This window comes from Amyelois transitella, chromosome 8 (genome assembly GCF_032362555.1).
Source record: "Amyelois transitella isolate CPQ chromosome 8, ilAmyTran1.1, whole genome shotgun sequence".
Lineage (NCBI taxonomy): Eukaryota > Metazoa > Arthropoda > Insecta > Lepidoptera > Pyralidae > Amyelois > Amyelois transitella.
Window position 1 is genome coordinate 8687316 of NC_083511.1, and position 23737 is coordinate 8711052.

The 23737-nt window shown below is 34.9% G+C and overlaps 1 protein-coding gene across 2 annotated transcripts in view; it reads left to right on the forward strand.

The window, feature by feature from the left end:
• LOC106136776 (Kv channel-interacting protein 4) overlaps positions 1-23737 on the forward strand; it is a 141360-nt gene that overhangs the window by 11653 nt on the left and 105970 nt on the right. The window contains exon 2 of one of the 2 annotated variants that reach the window (XM_060945448.1): positions 6748-6781. In XM_060945448.1, coding sequence (XP_060801431.1) covers positions 6766-6781 — 16 coding nt within the window. In that variant the 5' untranslated portion in view covers positions 6748-6765. Of the gene's footprint in view, positions 1-6747; positions 6782-9167; positions 9202-23737 lie in introns of both variants that reach the window. The other variant, XM_060945447.1, reaches the window with a different exon arrangement.

The following is a 23737-nucleotide window of genomic DNA, read 5'->3' on the forward strand; positions in this document are numbered from 1 at the left end:
ATTTTATGTTTTTTTGATGTCAGCGATGTCATTAGTTAATCCGTCATTATCTTTTTCTTTTTTGCATCGTTGTGGAGTCTTAAGATCACATTTGCTTAAGGTTTAGACCCAAAATTTATTTATTAAATAAATTAAAATAAGAGTTCAGAGTATCTACAGTTGGAATATCTTAGTCATTTAAAAAAAATCTTGATAAAATTAAGCTTGTATAATTTACTATCTATATATCTATAATATAATAAAACGAGTAACAGTTTGTTACTAACACACCTGTTGTTTTAACCTTACTCTACAAATAACCAAAATGAGGCTCACGACTTTAATTACACCATACTTGAACACACGAAAAAAGAAACTACTAATCTGTACCTATATAACGTAGTAGGTACTTGATTTAAACCAGAAGTGATTTAATCAACTGGACCATCGATAACCCACGGCGGCCGGCGACCATATTTCACAGCGGAGACATTACGTGTCTCAGCCCGCTCGTGAGACTTTCAACATATATAGTACATGTATTTTTTATACAGAATGTCACTTGTAACAAATAGTAGGTGTTTTATATTGAGTACCTATATATCGTATGTAGTTGCCAGCTCTTTAGAAAAGAATTACTCCATATCTTTCCCATGAATGTCGTTAAAGGCGACTAAGGGATAGGCTTTTACATTTGGGATTCCTATTGTAGGCTAGCAACCTGTCACTATTTGTATCTCAATTCCTATCATAAGCCATGCAGCTGAACGTGGCCTTTCAGTCTTTTCAAGACTACTGGCTCTGTCTAACCCGCAAGAGATATAGACGTGACCATATGTATGTATGTATCTACCAAATATCTTGCATGGTGAGCAGACTGTTAAAGTTTGAAATAATGGTAGGTACATGTTCAGTTACAAGAATGATTGAAAATTAGCCATTTGTACAGAACAAACTATTCTACTTTCAGTTACCACCTTAAATTAAACTTCAATTAATGCTTACAACGGCTAGTTATTAAATTAATAAGTTATTTTACAACACGATCCTATGAAGAAAGTGGTAGAAAGACCGGTCTACGAGGCGGAGAAGTAAATCAATGAGAGGTCAACAGCGGACCATAAACTATGGTCTTCACCGAAATACGCGCGAGGCGTGAATATTGAGATAAGGCGCAAAACAGACTAAGAATACATTCAGCAGAATAGTTTCCCTACAATGATATATTATTGCTTTTCTGCTCACGTGGAGTCATTCATCTTTTTTAGTTCCATTGTAACTGGAACGAACAAAGTTTTCGGCTTCAGTTTTCTATTCCAACGCTCTTCTGACAACTTGATGATATTACACTTTTATATAGTTTTGAAAACAAGTTTTCAATAAATAAGTTCTAGGAAGTGCAATATCTATTTTCAGTTCTTTAAAGTTTCAGATCTTGGAATGTTATTCTTTTCTCCAATTACTTAACTATAAATGACTTTTTTTACTAAATATACAGCATCGGCCATGAAGCAGAATGTGGCTTTTCAATCTTACGTCTGATTGCTTTCTAAGAAAATGTTTATAGCGTAATTTTTATAAACAATACAAAGATAAACAACATATGTTTGCTTTTATTTTTCATCCATCCATATTTCCATCTTGCCATGTTTATTGTACAAAATACTGGTTAATATGTTTTTACTGAGATTCTCTGCCTTACTGCTTTTTTCTCTTATTATCTTAAATATTCACAGTATTTTGTAGTTATAATAACATCATTGTAAAACCGCTTCATATGACAAAGCTTACTGCTAAGTACTTTTTTAATTATGCGAGGATCAAGGCAAGTACAAAGATATCTTCTCTGCCTACCCCTCCGGAAGAGGCATGATTTTACTATATGTGCATATATGTACGTACATTGCGCAAAGACAATCTCTATGCAAATCATAGAGAGTAATTAGAATCTCAAGCTGAGTCAACCGAGCATGTTCGACCTCCATCTGCCTGCCGAGAGCACTGCATTATAATTAGAGCTAGCCGCTAGGACTAATTCCTGTCCGTTGAGTTCAAATAATCTATACCTAGAGTGCGTCTTTCAGGTAGCAAGTAAAATAAAGACATGTTTTATTCCTTCATTATCCCTTTCAGATGGCAAGTGTGATAGTGATATTGAAAGGAGAGTGAACGCGGGGAACATGGTGAATGGAGCTTTTCATGCCTTTATGAGCAGTCAGAAACTATCCAAAAAGGCTCGACTGGCTGTGCATAGGGGCGTGTTATTCCCGACATTAATGTATGGGAGTGAAAGTTGGGTATGGCAAAAGAAGCACGAAAGCAGAATAAATGCAGTGGAAATGAGAGCGTTAAGGAGTATGATGGGTGTGAAATTGAGTGACCGGATAAGGAACAGCGTGATAAGGGAATGTTGGGATGTGAAAGAAGATGTAGTTACAGGAATAGAAAAGGGTATGTTAGGATGGTTCGGTCATGTGGAGAAGATTAATGGAAGCAGGTTGACTAAGAAGACATACAAGGAAAATGTGGAGGGAAAGGTCGGAGTGGGAAGACCTAAACATTCTAAAAAAACAAAATTTCTAAACGTGCCGCAGCCAAATCACAAAAATTTATCGTCCATTCATTTACACAAGAGATCAAGACACCAGCTATTATTCTGACAAAATTATTTGTGAACCTAATTAAAATCAAATATTAAAATAATGTAAACTGAATGAATTACGTCTCTGAAATGAGAATCGTTACATTAATTTCTCTTTTTTCTTGTCAACACTTAAATACGCATCCTCTTGCTTAGCTACCTCTATGGTCCTGCCACACTGACATGCTTCCATTTATTACTGACTAATTGACTTGAAGTCTAAATTACCTCGCTTTGTAACCTATGGTCCTGACCACCTCAAAGGCGTCTGCAATATACCCTAGCGGCGTTTGATCTGTAATTACTTGGTCAGTAGTGTTAATATTAACGGTAGAAAGCTGAATTGGCTAGTTGATTGTTAGGCCGTTTAAGAGTATTGATATATGAAGTAAATAAATAAATCTTGTCACACTATTTTATGCATATAGAAAGAAAATAACATGAAAAAGAAAGGACACTCCTTAAATTCCAATGGATGAAAGTCGATCAGGCGATAAGACCCTTGTCAGGTTTTTTCCTGACCCGACTATATATTATTTTATCATATCCACTTATCACGCCAAAGGTATTTTTTATAGTAATTGATGTCTCTTTTTTATCACGCCAATCACCATCGTCATTTGTTAATAGGATATCACACTAGAAAGAGAAAAGATTTTTATTTTTGTATGTTAGTTATGAATAAATTAACTCTAAACTTATTAAAAACTACTGAACAAAATTGATTCAGTAGTTTTTGAGTTTATTCGTATTGATGAAAATACACAGATAGAATATTTTTTTTCTGAAAATTCCCACGAGATCGAAGATCCGCACAAAAGCTAGCAGATTTTAATTTTGAGATAAACGGCCTTTAAGTCTTGTGAGTTTGGCTCTGTCTACACCGTAGTGGGTATAGTCGCCGGAGTAAAGTTCTAAGTTTATTTACCAATCTATATCAATATAATCAGATTTATAAACACTTGTTTAAAAAATAAAAAACATTTATGTAATGAAACAAATCTAGTAAAGGAAAGAGATTTAATGAAAATTGAACCCGACCAAACAATTTAACTTTATTAGAAACGTCGGTTAGTATTACGTTGTCTTTGTAAATATAAATGTGCCTCCATAATAGCAATTTAATATCCATTATTTGCTGCCTACTTTGACTAAAAGTAGACTTTATTTCAATTTATATACGCTCATTTCGCTATAAAATATATTTTAACTACGTGAAGAAAATTATCCCCAAAATTATTGGAAATATTTATGCTTTTAAGTTATTTAAACTGATTTTTATAAAAAGCGATGATACGTAACTTGCTGACCCAAATTATGGGGCAAATAACACAGATTAAGTTAGCTTGGAAGTAAATTCAATTGTATGACATGATACTAGCTCAACGATATTATATTTTATAATATGTAAATACTTATATAGGTAAACATCGAAGCCCCATGTCAGAAAAAGTTCATTTCTCATCATGTCCTGAACGCGATTCGAACCCGGGACCCGCTGTGCCACAGACAAGCGCACTAAGTCTGCGCCACAGAGGCCGTCAAACTAATACACTCTTGGTAACCACTTTCTTATACTCGTCGAAGTATAGTATTAATGCGTTAGTTATACATACATAAATATAATTACGTCTATATCCCTTGCGGGGTAGACAAAGCCAACAGTCTTGAAAAGACTGTAAGGCTTAATGACAGCATTTAGATTCAAATAGTGACAAGTTGCTAGCCCATCGCCTAAAAAAAGAATCTCAAGTTTGTTAGCCAATCCCTTTGTCGCCTTTTACGACATCCATGGGAAAGAGATGGAGTGGTCCTATTCTTTTTTGTATTGGTGCCGGTAACCACACGGCACAAATAATCCACGCGTTAGTTATATACATACTATTTTAATAATAACCTGTTCAGAGCTACGATGCCACGTTATTATAAACACTCAAATGCTTCGCGTTAAAACTTTTCCACTGCCGCTTTTATTCGTTACAATTAAGAGTATTATTTAATCGCGCCGCCGTGATTGGCACAACAATAAGCTTCGTTAGGGTACTTTTAAAGCCATGAAAATGACTGAACAATAAATTTAATGACACTGAAAATGAATCGGGATTGTTTTTCGGGAATATTCCTTTGTGGTCCAATTAAATTATTCAACGTTGCTTATAATGAAACTATTATGTGTGCCTATTTGTTGGACGCTTTATTATAACGAAGAGATTAACTTGTATACTAGATTACGCCTGCAGCTCTATTTACGTTAAACTGAAAATTATGAGAAAAATCTATGAATTAAAGTCATGTTTGCTCTTAAATCCATAAGCATATATGATAATTTTCGTCTTCCTAGTCCCAGGAGTTTTCAATGTATGTACCTATCTGTGAGAATGTCAATCAGTCAGGCCTCATATCATGTCGTCTTAAGTTCATCCATGATGATAATTAGTAAGTATATCATAATGCATTGAAAGAAATACGAAAATTATAAATTTGTATATTATTCTACTCGCTAATTTTGGTTCAAAAAGTCAAAAATAGCTTCGTTTATCGATCTTGTATCTCACTGGACTGCTCTTAGAACATACATAACTAATGACCAACGCTCAGAGGTTTAAGATAGATAGTTGAGTGGATAGTGTGGACACACATTGGTCAGAACGGTATCTGTGTCAAGTCTCGGAGCACTTTAGATGTTCTCCGTGGTGAGACGCTTGTTATGTCCGTATGTCATCATTCTGGCCGAGTATTATTGTTGTCTTTAGGAAATGTTGCTGAATTATGCCATCATTTTAGCAACAATCATTGTTTTAGTCACAATAAAACTACTAGCACAAGAAAAAACCTTCATTCATACATACATTCATGAATTCACGCCTCTTTTCCGGAGGGATAGACAGAGACTACATCTTTACACTTGCCGCGTTCTCTGCATACTTCTTTCGCTTCATCCACATTTATAACTGTAACCATGCAAGCTCGGCGGTTTCGGGTTATCTTGACCTTTTAACAGGATCCTTTATTTGTTCAAAGAAGGTTCGTCAATTTTAAACAAGATATCACACGCGAGGTGCTATATCAAAGGTTAGATCAAAAAAATTTTTTTAAGTAAAGAAAAAAGTTTAAAACCATGTCAAGGTAAAAATCATTTTTAACGTTCTTACTTAACGTCCAACTCTTGAAAGCCTCAATAACTAAAAAATTCAGTTCTCGCATAAAGTTTATATTGGAGCGCTCGCATTGCACCGGTTCATCGCATTTGGCGGGCCTCGCTTTCGATTCTAGAGACATATTGAAATACCATACATCAATGGTACCACAACAGTCATACATTTCACAGTATGCTAAATAAGAAACAATTCGGGCTCAGCTCTTAAAAGCCTCAACAACAAAAAGGTTCAGTTCTCGCAAAAAGTTTCCATTGGAGCGCTCGCTTGTTTTCGCGGGTAATTGGCGGGCCTCGCGCTCGAGAGTTCCAAAGTCGCTTGACACAGATCTCGTGCAATTCACCGCCGCAATGTTTATTTCGGTTGGTACTTTACATTTGTTTAAGTAAAAGCCTAGAAATTCTATTCTATATTCAATTCTATCATTCAGCCAAACAGCTGAACTTGGCCTCTCAGTCTTTCTCTGTCTGCCCCGCAAGGGTATGGACGTGACTATAAGTATGTATGGAAAAGCCTAGAATCCTACTCGAGTGATGCACCAATAATTTATTTCTGAATTACATACACTTCTTTATTTTCGAATAGAAACAAATTCACTTAGAAATAAGCATCAAAACGCATTCAAACAACTGATAGAAACTTAATCCGAGCTAAATTTGGTCCTATTTACATAGCCTGAATCTCAATTCCATTACTAAGCCATTCGGTTATAAGTCATTTTCAGCCTTGTTATTATTGACCCCGTCTAACCCATGACGAATATTGTGCTTGATATGTGTAATGTAATTAGTATGCATTACTTTATTTTAACCTGCTTTTCTCCTCATTCATCCACTACATACAACCGGGTTTATTATATGTGTACTACAATCCGTCATTGTACCATTTGAACTCCATTGCTCGCTTTGTGAAGAGCGGTGCATTGTCCAGGAATTGTAAAGTGGTTTTTAATATCTCACATGTTTGTTTCAGTTCAAATAAATTCTTCAAATGAGCTACGTCGCTTGTGAGTATTGATTTTTATGAAATGGTACTTCATTTAATGTACATACGTCTTTAACCCTTATATTACAGATATGTAGGTACGCATGTTTTTTTTTAATTACAAGCGGTATTTATCGAGATGTTTTTGCTACAATTCTTGGAGATCGTTTAAATTACGTCACGTTACGCCGTCACGCCACGTTATTATAAACACTCAAATGCTTCGCGTTAAAACTTTTCCACTGCCGCTTTTATTCGTTACAATTAAGAGTATTATTTAATCGCGCCGCCGTGATTGGCACAACAATAAGCTTCGTTAGGGTACTTTTAAAGCCATGAAAATGACTGAACAATAAATTTAATGACACTGAAAATGAATCGGGATTGTTTTTCGGGAATATTCCTTTGTGGTCCAATTAAATTATTCAACGTTGCTTATAATGAAACTATTATGTGTGCCTATTTGTTGGACGCTTTATTATAACGAAGAGATTAACTTGTATACTAGATTACGCCTGCAGCTCTATTTACGTTAAACTGAAAATTATGAGAAAAATCTATGAATTAAAGTCATGTTTGCTCTTAAATCCATAAGCATATATGATAATTTTCGTCTTCCTAGTCCCAGGAGTTTTCAATGTATGTACCTATCTGTGAGAATGTCAATCAGTCAGGCCTCATATCATGTCGTCTTAAGTTCATCCATGATGATAATTAGTAAGTATATCATAATGCATTGAAAGAAATACGAAAATTATAAATTTGTATATTATTCTACTCGCTAATTTTGGTTCAAAAAGTCAAAAATAGCTTCGTTTATCGATCTTGTATCTCACTGGACTGCTCTTAGAACATACATAACTAATGACCAACGCTCAGAGGTTTAAGATAGATAGTTGAGTGGATAGTGTGGACACACATTGGTCAGAACGGTATCTGTGTCAAGTCTCGGAGCACTTTAGATGTTCTCCGTGGTGAGACGCTTGTTATGTCCGTATGTCATCATTCTGGCCGAGTATTATTGTTGTCTTTAGGAAATGTTGCTGAATTATGCCATCATTTTAGCAACAATCATTGTTTTAGTCACAATAAAACTACTAGCACAAGAAAAAACCTTCATTCATACATACATTCATGAATTCACGCCTCTTTTCCGGAGGGATAGACAGAGACTACATCTTTACACTTGCCGCGTTCTCTGCATACTTCTTTCGCTTCATCCACATTTATAACTGTAACCATGCAAGCTCGGCGGTTTCGGGTTATCTTGACCTTTTAACAGGATCCTTTATTTGTTCAAAGAAGGTTCGTCAATTTTAAACAAGATATCACACGCGAGGTGCTATATCAAAGGTTAGATCAAAAAAATTTTTTTAAGTAAAGAAAAAAGTTTAAAACCATGTCAAGGTAAAAATCATTTTTAACGTTCTTACTTAACGTCCAACTCTTGAAAGCCTCAATAACTAAAAAATTCAGTTCTCGCATAAAGTTTATATTGGAGCGCTCGCATTGCACCGGTTCATCGCATTTGGCGGGCCTCGCTTTCGATTCTAGAGACATATTGAAATACCATACATCAATGGTACCACAACAGTCATACATTTCACAGTATGCTAAATAAGAAACAATTCGGGCTCAGCTCTTAAAAGCCTCAACAACAAAAAGGTTCAGTTCTCGCAAAAAGTTTCCATTGGAGCGCTCGCTTGTTTTCGCGGGTAATTGGCGGGCCTCGCGCTCGAGAGTTCCAAAGTCGCTTGACACAGATCTCGTGCAATTCACCGCCGCAATGTTTATTTCGGTTGGTACTTTACATTTGTTTAAGTAAAAGCCTAGAAATTCTATTCTATATTCAATTCTATCATTCAGCCAAACAGCTGAACTTGGCCTCTCAGTCTTTCTCTGTCTGCCCCGCAAGGGTATGGACGTGACTATAAGTATGTATGGAAAAGCCTAGAATCCTACTCGAGTGATGCACCAATAATTTATTTCTGAATTACATACACTTCTTTATTTTCGAATAGAAACAAATTCACTTAGAAATAAGCATCAAAACGCATTCAAACAACTGATAGAAACTTAATCCGAGCTAAATTTGGTCCTATTTACATAGCCTGAATCTCAATTCCATTACTAAGCCATTCGGTTATAAGTCATTTTCAGCCTTGTTATTATTGACCCCGTCTAACCCATGACGAATATTGTGCTTGATATGTGTAATGTAATTAGTATGCATTACTTTATTTTAACCTGCTTTTCTCCTCATTCATCCACTACATACAACCGGGTTTATTATATGTGTACTACAATCCGTCATTGTACCATTTGAACTCCATTGCTCGCTTTGTGAAGAGCGGTGCATTGTCCAGGAATTGTAAAGTGGTTTTTAATATCTCACATGTTTGTTTCAGTTCAAATAAATTCTTCAAATGAGCTACGTCGCTTGTGAGTATTGATTTTTATGAAATGGTACTTCATTTAATGTACATACGTCTTTAACCCTTATATTACAGATATGTAGGTACGCATGTTTTTTTTTAATTACAAGCGGTATTTATCGAGATGTTTTTGCTACAATTCTTGGAGATCGTTTAAATGGTTTCAAACTTGTATGGACACATAAATATAAGTGGGGTTTCAGGAACAAATTTTGGGCAATAAATCGGCCTTTCAATGCAAGTCAGTTTAGCTATTTAAAATATTATTTAAACGCATAATTTTGCTGGAAAATGAGCATTTGTATAAAAAATATGACCAAAATTTCCGATGGATTCAAAAATATCTTTCGGTTTATAAGTTCTCATCCATTATAAATCTTAGAAATGGAAGCGAATGCAGTCTTTACAAGGTCATAAAAGAGATCCTTTATGATCTTGTCAGCTTTATAATACCAATTTGATGGAATTAGCTGCCCCTAGAATTCGTACCGCCTTTTTATTTTATTGAATCATAGGACAATAAACACTTATTTCCCGTGAACATATTGACTAAGACGTCATTTGGAGGAATGCCAAGGCAAAAAATATGTCTTATAAAAAGCCTCAGAAGGGTGGTTGGGTAGATTCGCAAAAAGATTCCCTCGTCTCACTGAATTTGTAAAACAAGACGGAACAAGTTTTGACAACTTGGCAATTACTCTTTATTTTGTGCTCTAATGAAACTGGATTTTCTTTTAAAGGGGAGTTTTGACCCAGAGCAACATAGACTTCGGCATCAATTTTTTGCGAGACGGCGTAATTGAAAAGAACGAAGTCTTTGATGCTAGATTGAGCCCGCGTTATTTTTAGAGTATTTGTACATCAAAGGAAAAATGTTACTCCTTTGTCTTATTAAAGTATAGTTTTCTATCGTATATTAATCTATCGAATTAAAAAACCTTAGGAATAATTTTAATTAGATCTGATATCTGAAAGAAATTTAAAGCCTGTTTTAGAATTCATTAGACATTTCTGTCATAGTAATTTTAATGATTGTGCCAGACGTCGTTAAATAGATAGATTTTAGCACCTTAACACATGTGTTAATTAAAAAGTGTAAAGCATGAAAAATTTCAAGAAGATTTATAATTAAAAAAATCTTCACTCCGGAAGAATGTATTCACAACGGAAATATTCATGATAAGTAAATAAAATATTCCAAATAACTCTCCAACACTTTACGATTTAATTCCACGACAACAAATGGACGTAAAGGGCAAAAGGCTAGTTTTCCCATATTTTTTCTTATGTTGCACATATTTATGTCCACATTTTCTTTTGAAGAGGGTCGTTAAGGCAATAAATTAAATTGTAACAAGGGTTTCATTGTGTTCAGACGAAATCCACCCAACGAGTACCAGATGGTAATTAAAAGTGTAATACTGTATGAAAAATTTCTGTTACATATTGTGTTCGTATAATCAGTCCGTTATTTTAATGAGGTCACTTGAATGTGCATTATTTTGGCATTACCTCTCTTATTTTTATTATTAAGTTTATCGATATCTATGATACTCTTATTTTTACCGTTGTTAACCAAATAAACATGACGTACAGTTAAACAAATTATTCACATCAGTACAGTAATATTTACCCAGTTCCTTTCACTAAATGGTTGAGATATATAGTCTGTGATTTTTTCTCAACGCTATCTCAACTTTGGATAAAAAGCTTACATTATCTGCACGCACTGTGGTTTGCGATGAGAGTATTAATCTTAAATAATGGTGATGCCTGTCTTTATAAATTGAAATGAATTGTTTGTGTGTAATTTACTTGTAATATGGATTCTGTTTACTGATATCTCTGTCTCATATGTGGTGGCCTTATGGTGTTTAATTAAGTCTCAACCCTTTGTGAAAACCGCATATTACTGTAAAAACTTATTCCGCAGGTTCAGCAAAATATTATAAAACTTTCTCAAATCATGTATTTTGTCACATTAGTTTTATAAATTCTTGATCGAATCCGAGACGTCCTATCAAAGGTCAAGTCAAGAGTTCCCTAACAAACTTGCACGAAAAAGTCATAAATGTGGACGAAATAAAAGAAGTATGCAGGTATCATGGTATGTGGAAACATTTAGTTTCTTCCTACCCCTCCGGGAAAGAAGCATGATCTTAATGAATGACCTCAAACTTTTAAACCTAGACATCATAAATCAATCTCTAGAATGAAAATGCGTTATAGAGAAAGGTAACACGTGTACACTTTTCACTTTTTCTCTCACACGATTCTCAAACATATGTATTATAAGGCCACGTTTTGTGATTAAAGTTTACTGTTAATTAAAGGTACTCGTTAAATGCAATAAAATAAACTTCATTCATTTACTCATTCATTGAAATTTATAACTAAGCCGTCTAAACGAAAGTCTTACACGCGCCGGCTAAGAATCCTTTTATCTTGATATCAAAGTGTCTTGTCCCACAATTTGAGAACGGAACTTCCAATTTCAAAACAATGCGAGGCTTACCACGAAGTTCTAATAATAGGCATTTGAAGAGATAGCCTATTAACAGATTTGATTACGTGAACTCGTCTGAACCCACGATTACTTGTATTACCGTTTTATCCCGTTTGTAACTATACACTTTTAATTTCGTGAATCAGATCGATTTGATCTCTCTCTTTTTCGCGATCAAATAAATTTATTTGTGAATGAATGAATGAATGAATGAAAAATTATTTATTCAAGTAACCAGACTCATTATGTTAGTATACTTATAACTATGTTAGTAGGCATAAATAAAAATTAAAAGAAAAATAAAATTAAAATTCTACAATTAATTACTGCGCAGACCACCCCTGCACTGTCCCCCAGCTACAGTTCAACAGTGGTTTACGTAGACGCAATCCAGCCTGGCTGCAATCATGCGCAGGATGCTGTTGTCGCTCTCCCGCACCCTGCGCACCAGGGACGCACACCGCTTGCGCATTACAGTGTAAAAACAATTTACGCGGGCATCTGCAAACATCCCTGAAGCGCTGCAGAAGCGAGGCAGCCCCAGCAGCATCCTAAAAGCGTTATTGTACTGTACACGAAAGGCATTGTAAGCTTTTTGAGTATATTTTGCCCACAGACTACACGTGTAAAATGAAGAGCAAAAAGCATTTGTAATATTTTTCATCTCCTTTGTATCAGTTAAGTTCTTACAAAGCAATCATCAGAACATAATGAATTCTTCGCTTATATAGTAACTTCTTTATTAAAACTATCCAGTACTATTTAAATACATCCTAAAAATAGCAGAATTTTAAAATTTATAGGTAGGTAATGGTATTTTTCGAGTAAGCTCATTTAGTAAACACATTTCTTTTTATCATTCACTTAAATATATATACAGTACACATTTTATTCCTATCATTTACTTGAAAAAAATATGAGGTATTTAAATAAATCAAGTCTAAAACATTTAATTAATCTTTACAAGCGTAATTGCTGGACGTTTGTACAGTACTTGCTTAAAATGAAACATGAAATGTTTTACGACACCAAATTAAATTTTATCTCTTTATGTATTCTTAACTTCAACGCTTCCAACAAATCTCATTTATAACTCTCTGTTACGATTGTAAAGCTTAAATGTGACTCAATTTTACCAGAAATTTAGGCATGATTTTTTATTTTTTTATTTAAATACAGTAAACAGAAACTACTTCGTCTTAATTACATCCATTTTTACTTTCTTCTTGACTTGCTTTAACTCTTTCATGTAATAATTACTATACGCATTTTGATAAAATTTTGTGCACGGGTAGAACATAACCTGGAGTAACTGAAATTCCTACAGGAGTGAAGTACGCAGCTAGTTTTTATCACAATCCATTAAAGAGTCTTCTCATGTATACCTTAAATGATGTCATTATTTGATTTTTTTAACTCTTGCGCATCAAACGTTCATTTCACAGGTTATTGCGAACCTTTCTTCCGCTGCTTCAGCGACAGTGACGCATGTTCTAATTTATATATATCCCGCGGTTTATTTACCTATAAAATATCTCTTAATCTAAGCCAAATAAGGTATACTTTCGAATAAAACTAAGTGAAAATAAAATTGTCGAGTTCGTCAGCCTCAGAAGCCCATTGTCCCTTTAAAAATAAAGCTGCGTTCAGACCCCGAAGTGAGTTTTTTACGCTACAATTTATATTAAGGCTGGATGGCAAATTTATTTTTATTCGCGTTAGTCTTACTTCATTAATCTGACGCGTAACCTTTTTGCTGGTAAATATGAATCACTTCGTAGCGACGTAGCTGTTCTCGTAGAACTGCTACGAAATCGTAGAGGTCTGAAGACCTGTGAAGTTAAATATTTACCTTTTTATAAATAATACAGGTATTAAATGTGCGCGTTACGTGCCTTTATTTTATCTCGGACGTTTCTAATCACGTTATAATGATCAATCAAAGGAGGAGAAGATGATGGCACAAGTTATGTTTCTTCACTACCGGGTCAATACGAAAGCTTATACTTATTAATGTGGTTTTTAATTCCAAACATTAACTTAATTAACTTAAATAAATACAACGAAACACCAACTTGTGCCTAGGAGTAGGTACTTTACTTTCACTACAGAAAATTATTTTAATTAGAACCGGCAAGGAACTAATTATACACCACTCCTTTATAATTTAATAGTATTTGTAAGAAAGTATTTCATTTTAAATTTCAGAACATGAGTATTTTATCGATTACAAAAACGATAAAATTAAAAAAAAAACTATTTCTTGAAAATACCCAGGGGAAGGGGCAGTTCTAGAATAATTTTGCAATTTAAAATACGATATATGAAATTGCCTATTCAATGCAATAATTTTTTAGATAGACAAGAATTAAAAACTATTTCAAAAACTAACTTTGATAATGACATAAAACAGTAACATAATAAGAGTATCCTCAACTTGCCGTGTGGTTCCCGACTCCTGAGAATAGAACCTCTCCATATCTTTCCCATGGATGTCGTAAAAGACGACTAGACGACGAAGGGGTATGCTTATAAATTTGGGATTCCTCTTGTAGTAAATGTTCTAGCAACCTGTCACTATTTGAATCTCAATTCCATCATGAAGCCATATTAGTTGAACGTGTAAATTATTATTATGTGGACACCAAAATAAATATCTTCAAAATGTCATCACAATCAATAGCCGTGTATTCTGGAATGCTGAGAGGAACAAAAGTTCACCTCTTGCCCTCAATTAAGGTTTAATTCGAATGCTCCCGCGCCCTACTTTCTGAATTTAGATCAAATGTTTGTTACCGTACTGCCGGATTTACTGATCTTATTGCCGTATTAAGATCAGTTAAATTAATGTATGATTCATGTTTTAACCTGTGAATAAAAATATAATCCATAAAATTCGTTATAATAAAAGCTGTAGAAGTGGTGAGTGCTACTGAATTGGTTGTCGAAACTATTAGTAATCAAGACAACACATTCATATAGTCTCGTCTATATCCCTTGCGGGGTAGACAGGGTCAACAATCTTGAAAAGACTGAAAGGCCTTTCGTTTTCGGACGTTCTGCTGCATGGTTTTATGATGGAATTGAGATTCAAATAGTGACAGGTTGCTAGCCCGCAAGAGGATTCCCGAGTTAATAAGCCTATAAGGGATAGGCTATAGTCGCCTTGTACGATATCCATGGGAAAAATATAATATATAAGATATATAATTAATAATTTTCAATATGTATAAATCTCTTGCGTTACCAACTGACAAAGTGACTGATGAAAACGCCGTACAACCGACGACATATATCTTACTTATTTGATCTTGAGAGATCTAAGGAAATCAGTAAGAAGTACTCCCCGAAGAATCTACAAGAAATTAACCAGATTCTCGTGGACAATGCTGAATACATTTATAAGAAAAACAAAGTTACACAAGTTCGAACCCGCAGCCCGCTGCCTATCAATCGAAAATTCGAGTCAGGAACACGAAATAAATGCCAAAACAAAAAGTCAGGTTTGCTTTTGGTACACAGAACGATCGAGTTTTCCGCATCGTGTACAAAAATATCACGTGACAGATTTTTGTGTGTATGACTACAACATTGTACAGAAGAATAACTCATCATGTCTGAATATACCAATTTCTAATAAGACGCTTATCTTTCAGTGAATGAAAACATCTTAACAAGAAAACCTGTACCAAACACCTGGATGTAACCATGTTATAATATGGGTTAGGATAGAAGGTCAGACGGGAGTCACGTGGTGTAAAAACTATATTTACCCAATTCAGGATCGTAGTCATAGGCCCTGAGCTTCTAACACCAACAAGAAAATGATCATTAAGCCAAACAGCTGAACGTGGCCTTTCAGTCATTTCAAGACTGTTGGCTCTGTCTTCCCCGCAAGGAATATAGACGTGATGATATGTATGTTGCACACTTATATAGGGACAAGGAAACAGTATGGCCATCTCAAGTAAAACAGCTCATAGAAAGGGAAGCCTAGTTCGACTTCCCGTTTGTACATCTTGTTGACATGATTCCAGCAATCTAAACATCAGACGATCATCTTCTGACTGATACTCCTATACTACTCGAAGACTTCGTGGTGATTCTTGCCTATTACCCATTCGATCACAGAAACCAGATTTTATTCCAATTTCTATGTACACTATAAAATATCGTGATAACTTTGAATATCGTGCTAACTTTGTATAACATGTCATTGTAATACCATATCAAACGTCAAATTTGTGCTGTCTATATTTTTAGACACGGGCGACGAATTTACATGAGGCGCGGTACAGAATCCAATTCTAATGCAAATCCAGTGCAAACACCGAACAAACGGCGTCTTTATTCATGACTGATGACGCCCAAATTAAACCCGTTAAGTTTACATCGGGAAGTTTTGTTAAAGCCTTTTGTTTTATTTAATCTTGGATTCGTGGGATCTTAGAAGTGAAACTCATATTATAAAAGATTTTAAGTAGAATAAATGTTTGAAATTACTGTTTTTATTGTCGTTGATGATAATTTAAGCTTTTAAATGAATTAATTTTTTCTTACTAAAACTATTGTCAAGTAATCATAACTTTTTCCATTTATCAAATTATCAGACCTTTCGACTTCAAAGTAGGTCACGGTATTAATTACACGCTAAAAAATATAAACTGTCACCTATCCAAAAAATCTACGCGTCATCGGGAAGAATGATAAAGAAACCTTTTTAATATTACATTACTTTTCTCCATACTCGAAAACGAAATAATTTCATACAGTAAGTATGACATACATACAGGCAGACAAAAGGCCCATAAAATTTTAAAATATACTTTTCAAACTGTCGCAACTAAGAAGATCCCTTATTACGAGTATCTCCTTTGTACAGACATTGTTACAGTTCTATTATACGTATAGATTTTGGATTCGATGGGCTCACTAACAAATGGAATAGAGAAGGATCACAATGGTTCCCATAGGATCGATGTTTCGTATCCCAATACAGCAATCTGACCTCCGGGAGATAAGATAAACATAAAGGTTTTTCAGGAGGCTTGAATTTTTTCCACAAACTTGATGTGCTTACCGAAAGATAATAGTTTCGATTTGGAGATATTTGTGCGTTATGTATCTCAGTTTTTATATATTTATTTTATTATTCTATAATATAAAAATATTTTCATTACTAGAAGAAAATGAAAACTTTGATTTCGACTTATATTAACTTAATTTTGTTTGTAAAAAAATATATATATTGTGAAACGTGAATGTGGTACTTTGTCACGTTTATTATTGTTTAATTAAAAACGTTGTTCCATTGTGGTTGACTGTACTTCGCAGTAATGACCACTAAATGTGGCATTCCCTTGTTAGTAATTAAGTACGCTTTTTTCGGAATTAAATGAAACATACATTAAGCTTGTAGTAACTTTAAACCAGCAACTAAACTCGCTAACCCCGATAACAACAAACTAATCCGAGCCATCGCGACTAACAAACTAACAGCTCGTTTCTTTGTTCACAGATTTCCCGCTTCCACTCCTCTAACGCTTGCCGCAGTTTATTGAAAAACTTATCAAGAAATAAAAGAATAACCCTCCTTAAGGAATCCGGACCGGCTTCCAACCGTCTCTTAAGAAAACAGACGACGGAATTCTAAATTTAATTTGTGAACTCCGAGAATTATTTGCCCTCAGCCAAAGACAAGCACTAAAGTGTAGTTTACTAAACAGTTAATATTCGACCGCTGCTTACCGTCCGTCTCGGATGCTTTCTGAATTATTAACGACACCAAACATCCACTTCGGCGGCCCTCGTCTGAAAGCTGAGCCGAATAGCATCAGTGTTTGTCATTTTCAATTACACAGTGCTCTATTCCTGATGGAATTTCGCTAAAAATTAATCAAAAATATTTAAGATAAACAGTGCAAATTGGTGAACAATGCGTGTGAGTGAACGCGTCGTGTTGTGTGTGGTAAAGGTGCGGTTTTGTTAGGGTAGCGAGCGTTTTGTGTAAAGCTGGGTGCGCAACGCCACGGCGTCATCGGTGGAGGGTCGCGGGGGTGCGGGCGGGGCGGACGAGCCCGCGCCCTCGCCCGCGCCCGACGCGGAGGCGCCCGTTCGCCACCGCCGCCGCCACCGCCCGCTGTACCGCCGACTCTTCCACTATGTCCGCACCGCGTGGACTGGCGTCAAGTTTGCTCTAGGTAATATTTTTTTTAAATTCCATACTTCCTTGTAGTACATATCCTTGTTTACACATTTAGTTTCATTTCTCATACAGGTAAGAATCTCCACAGAAAGTTATCCATACGAACATACAATAATGACATAGTATTTTAGTCTCCATTTTTATTCTTTTCCAAATATTAAAGTACACGAGACTTTTACATTATCGGGAAAAGGCAACTACATATAGTATGTTATATGTTCATTCTTCATTACCAAAACAGCATAAAATTATAAGTGCTTACTAAAAACATACAAAAGTTTCAACATGTTATATTATTCATAAACAAGTTTACATAATTGTTGTCACTAGAAAGGTTGATATTATTCAGATTTCTAGGAATATAAGTTATAAGTGCTCACATAATTAGCTTCGTGAAATATTTTCATAAATAAATCAAATGCGAAGCGCGCCTTTGCATAACATTAGCATATTTGTGACATTAAACATTCCTAGTGCATTCCTTGGTAAATAAACCTGACACTGTAAATTATAACAGCGTTATTTTTAGATCATACTGAAATATCTCATTAAAAATTAAAATTTTACAAAATATTAAGTTTCATCAAAGTCGCAAAGTTTTTATCCTTTTCTGAATATTTTATTTACGAGAATCCTGATACAATATTTATCAATAGACGAATTTATAATTGATGTAATCGTAATTGCAAATGCAAGACTGTCATGACTTGACCCCAAACGAGGTAAACACAGTTTCTGAGATTTATATACACAGATAAAGTTAAGCTCTTTGCCAGAAAAAGAAATTTGGGAATTGTATCTTATTTTAAATAAACTTTTTATACAAGTGAAATATTACCTGCGAGAAGAAAAAGATAATGAAATACATTGATTGAATAAAATTAAAAAAGCTAGCCGTGACTGCAATTAGGTATATATACAGACTTCCATTTCGAATTAATTAAAACTATGTTGTGAGTAATGACTGCTTACTTTGTAGATCATTCAAAGAGCTATATGTATGAGAGTATGAGCTATGATTCTTAACAAAACAATATCTTATATGGTAATTTCAGAACGATAAAATATTTTGATTTTTTAAATATTAAGTAAAAAATTGTGGTTTCTTGAAGCAAAATTGTTGAAATAATGAAGAATAACTTTTCTTTATGAACTTTACTTTTTGGATTTAAATTCAGTCTGTATTTTTATACAACTGGGAAATAACCAATGTATACTTGGCCAGCTTTGTGAACCACGCGAATAAAGATCAGTGTTATGTTATACGCCAACACCGACCACAATCCGACCCCAAATGGTAATTGCAGATCGTAATAATGTTTACCTTATGAAATTGTGTCTTCATGAAGCGACGTTGTTGACTTAATTTTGAACAGTATTTTCTTTGCTTGAAACGGTGGGAGATAAAATATTTCATGTATTATATCTAGCTTTATACGCGCAGGTCGTAAACGGTCACCAAAGGAATAAGTTATAGAGCCGTGTGGTTACCATCAGAGTAAAATGACCGCTTAGTGTTTTAAAAAGCAATTAAAGGATTACAATATTAGCAGATAATGCATCAAAAATACCCATACGGCTTAAAGTCATTTATTTAGAGACTTTGCCAAATAAAACGTAAATTATGTTGACAAAGAAATTCGTATTATAATTTTGTAACTTTTTGGTATTTACAGTGTAAGCATAGCATTTGCACTTTATGTGTCATAGAAAGGAGAAGCCTAGATTATTTGTTTGAAAATATACGATTATTCCATACTTTGACTTGGTGAAAGATCGATTTTATAATATGGGCATCATTTAATGATCCATCGTACATTACTAAAGAAATCTTCCACGGTCACACACTGATGACAAAATATGGGATGCTCAAGCGGGATTTCGAAAGGGAATGGGATGTACTGATCAGGTCTTTTCCTTGCGGTGCATAGCCGAAAAGTTTTTGGCCAAGAGTCAAAAAGTCTATTGCACATTCGTAGATCTGGAAAAGGCCTATGACAGAGTTGAGAGGAATGAATTGTGGTCAGCACTTTCTATGCATGGGGTGAGCAGTCTCTTAATACGAGCACTGAAATCCTTATATGAGGATTCGAGTGCTTGTGTCAGGATAAACGGAGCGCACACTGAGTGGTTTAAGATTGAGAAAGGCGTTAGGCAAGGATGTGTTGCGTCACCGTGGCTGTTCAACCTATTTATGGATAGCTGTTTGACAGATTTGAAAGAGTCTAAAAGTGGATTAAGGATGAATGAGTTACTCGTCAAATGTCTGCTCTATGCCGACGATCAGGTTATACTGGCGTCATCAGCGGAGGAGTTACAGGAGATGGTAAACTGTATGCATGAAGCTTTAAAAGAGAAAGGAATGAAAGTGAACGTAAGTAAAACTAAAACACTGGTTTTTGAAATGGAGAAAGAAATGACAGCATGTAATATTTTGATTGGAGGAGAAAAAGTGGAGCAAGTGAAAGAGTTTGTATATCTAGGATCAAAGTTTACATCAGATGGCAAGTATGATAGTGATATTGAAAGGAGAGTGAACGCGGGGAACATGGTGAATGGAGCTTTGCATGCCTTTATGAGCAGTCAGAAACTATCCAAAAAGGCTCGACTGGCTGTGCACAGGGGCGTGTTGGTCCCGACATTAATGTATGGGAGTAAAAGTTGGGTATGGCAAAAGAAGCATGAAAGCAGAATAAATGCAGTGGAAATGAGAGCGTTAAGGAGTATGATGGGTGTGAAATTGAGTGACAGGATAAGGAACAGCGTGATAAGGGAATGTTGTGATGTGAAAGAAGATGTAGTTACAGGAATAGAAAAGGGTATGTTAAGATGGTTCGGTCATGTGGAGAGGATGAATGAAAGCAGGTTGACTAAGCAGATATACAAGGAGAGTGTGGAGGGAAAGGTCGGAGTGGGAAGACCTAGACGAACGTATCTTGATCAAATTAAGGACGTCCTGGTAAAGGGTCAGGTCAAAAGTACCCGAAACCGCCGAGCTTGTATGAAGAGAGTTATGAATGTGGACGAAGCGAAAGAAGTAGAGAGAGAGACGCAGACGCAGAGACGCAGAGATCGCAGAGACGCGAGACGCAGAGATCGTGGCAAGTGGAAAGAGGTAGTCTCTGCCTACCCCTCCGGGAAAGAGGCGTGATTTTATGTATGTATGTATGTATGTATCTTCCACGGTATTGTAACGATCATACTCTATCACAACAGAACGTGATTACTTCCTACGAACTCACTGAAATAAATCGCAGGACTCACCATTAGTAACCCGCTAATCGCTTGCTGTCTGACCATAGCTTAAACACGATCACTCAACGTCATCTATTATGATCTATTAACCGTGTTTCCAATTATACAACAGAAAGTATGAAGTTTACGTAATGTTAAACTTTTGATCAAAAATCACACGTATGTAAGGTACGAGTATTTATCTTTAAGAGCCAAATACGAAAGACAAATTGTACTAGATAACTCAACGGCAAAATTTATATAAGATTACTAGTGCATCGATTTGAAAGAGGTTGTTTGTAAGCAACTTTGAAAATAAGATAAAACTTTTGATTTCACTAGAGTAACATGGAAACTTTTTGTAAAAAAATATTACAATACCGATGAATTTAATATGTATAACTAGACACATCAACCCCTTTACTCCGAAGACAACTTTTTCCTTAAAAATAAATAAGAAAAATCCTTCTTTCACCTTTAACTTTTTCTTTTTCTCTGTAATAACAGAGCATAATTAATAAAACTGAATAATTACTTTTTTATCACCACAATTTCCTGCATATTGTGACTATGGCCAGTGATATTGAAAATTACGAGCTTTTATTAACCTGGGATCGAGGGTTGACCACGAATACTATTTTTGGCACCCCACTTTTAACGGTTATGTGACTATAACGAAAATTGCGACCTCCGAAGTATTGAGTTATTTTAACGCCAGCTTTATGTCAATACTTAAAAAGTTTATTATCCGCCGTAACGTTTCATTTTATGTCAATGGCTGTTTTGCAAGATCATGTTTGTAGCTTATAAAATTATTATGTAAACTTGTCATTCGGTGCCGGTTGTACGTTGATTAATTTATAATAAACATAATTTTTGTCTCTATTGAAATTCTAAGTTTTAATAAAACTTATACCCGAAAAACAGTGTTGTGTTTATAAGTGTTAGAATATCTAAACACATCCAATTCCTGACTGAAGGTTTGTTATGTCTACATCTCGAGCTTGTAGCCTGCAAAGTAAAATAATTATTGTTCTAGGCCTTCCATTTTTATTTATATCTCCACTTATATTTTGAAAATTATTCTATACTAACCGTAAAATGTGTTTAACAAATTACTTTGTCTCATTCTCTATATTACTGCTTTTACGCTAGAAAGTTTAACTTTTTCTTAGAGGAAATGTTAGTAGTAACTTTCTAGAGCTTTATAGAAACTCAACACATTGGAAGTCAAACGAATGAAAAGTTAAAAATTTGCTTTGGAATATTCTGCGGGAATTCACCAAATACGAGAGTTAACAAGTTTTCCAGCAAATTTAAGATTTTACAGTAATCTAGCCCAAGTAGTTTTACTTAGAGCAGAAGTTTAATGAAACAGTAGAAAATGGCCAAAATGTTTACGAGAAATGGGCACATAACACATTCAATATTATTTGTCCTTAATCGACATAGATAATCATGCATTTATACCTTACGGGATAGATAAAGCTAACAATCTCGAAAAAATAAAAGGCAACGTTCAGCTGTATGGCTTATGGATGGAATTGAGATTGAAATAGTGACAGGTTGCTAGCACATCGCCTAAAAGAAGAATCCCAAGTTTTTGACTTTGACTTTTACAATCTGCACAAGAAGAGAAACAACTGGCACCCACGATGTTATTTCTTTCCTACCAGACCATGAATGCCCAAAATGACTGACATTCAGTGGATTCCTCGAGCAGTCATTACAAAACGGTTAATTTGCTCGGGACGAGCTCTCAAAAGAATTCCATGATTTCGAATTGTTCGTTTCAGAATTGTCGTCCCCTCAAAGGCGATTTCGATAAAAAGATAATCTCTATGGCTGAATACGATTTTCATAAGCTTTACATAAATTTTGTATGGGTACAGTTCACACGAAAAGATGAAGATCTTTTCTTATGTCAAAGTTCCAGTTCCAGAATAAACAGACGCACTACAAAATTTCAAAAAAAAATTAATTCAATTTATAATAATAACTAATCTTTTCATTTAAGCATGATATATGTGATTAAAAGTTCAAACTAAACGCTTAAAAATTTATCAAAAAAAAGAAAAGATTGGAGAATGATCCACTGAACTCCACTCAAAGGGTAGCTCTTGAATACAAGAAGATAAACGATATGTTAGTTGCGTACATAATTGCCCCAATCGTATTAAAATTACAAAAATGTTCTCATTCACGTAACTTATTTCCATTTTTTCGATACCTTCCAAACACAATTTTTTATCAAGTTATTTCAAATATTACAATGGTATTTTGTCGATGAGTGTACGGCCGGCACCTGCGTATCTCTTTGAATTTTCACCTGTGAAAATGTACGTATTTTGAAGAGGCGGGAGCGGGCGCTACATGGGTTGTGTACGGGTTTGCTTGCATACGATTTGAATACAGAACCAACTTTTAGCATGAATGTATTCGTACAAAGGTTTCCATGTATTTCTTTTTTGTTTTTGTAGGTAAAGCGAAATAGGACTGGCTATCGATAAATATAAGTAGGTGGAGGCCAGGGCATAATGAGAAAAGAACTTTTTCTGATTGGACTGAGTCTTGGATGTTTATCTTTATAAGTATTTA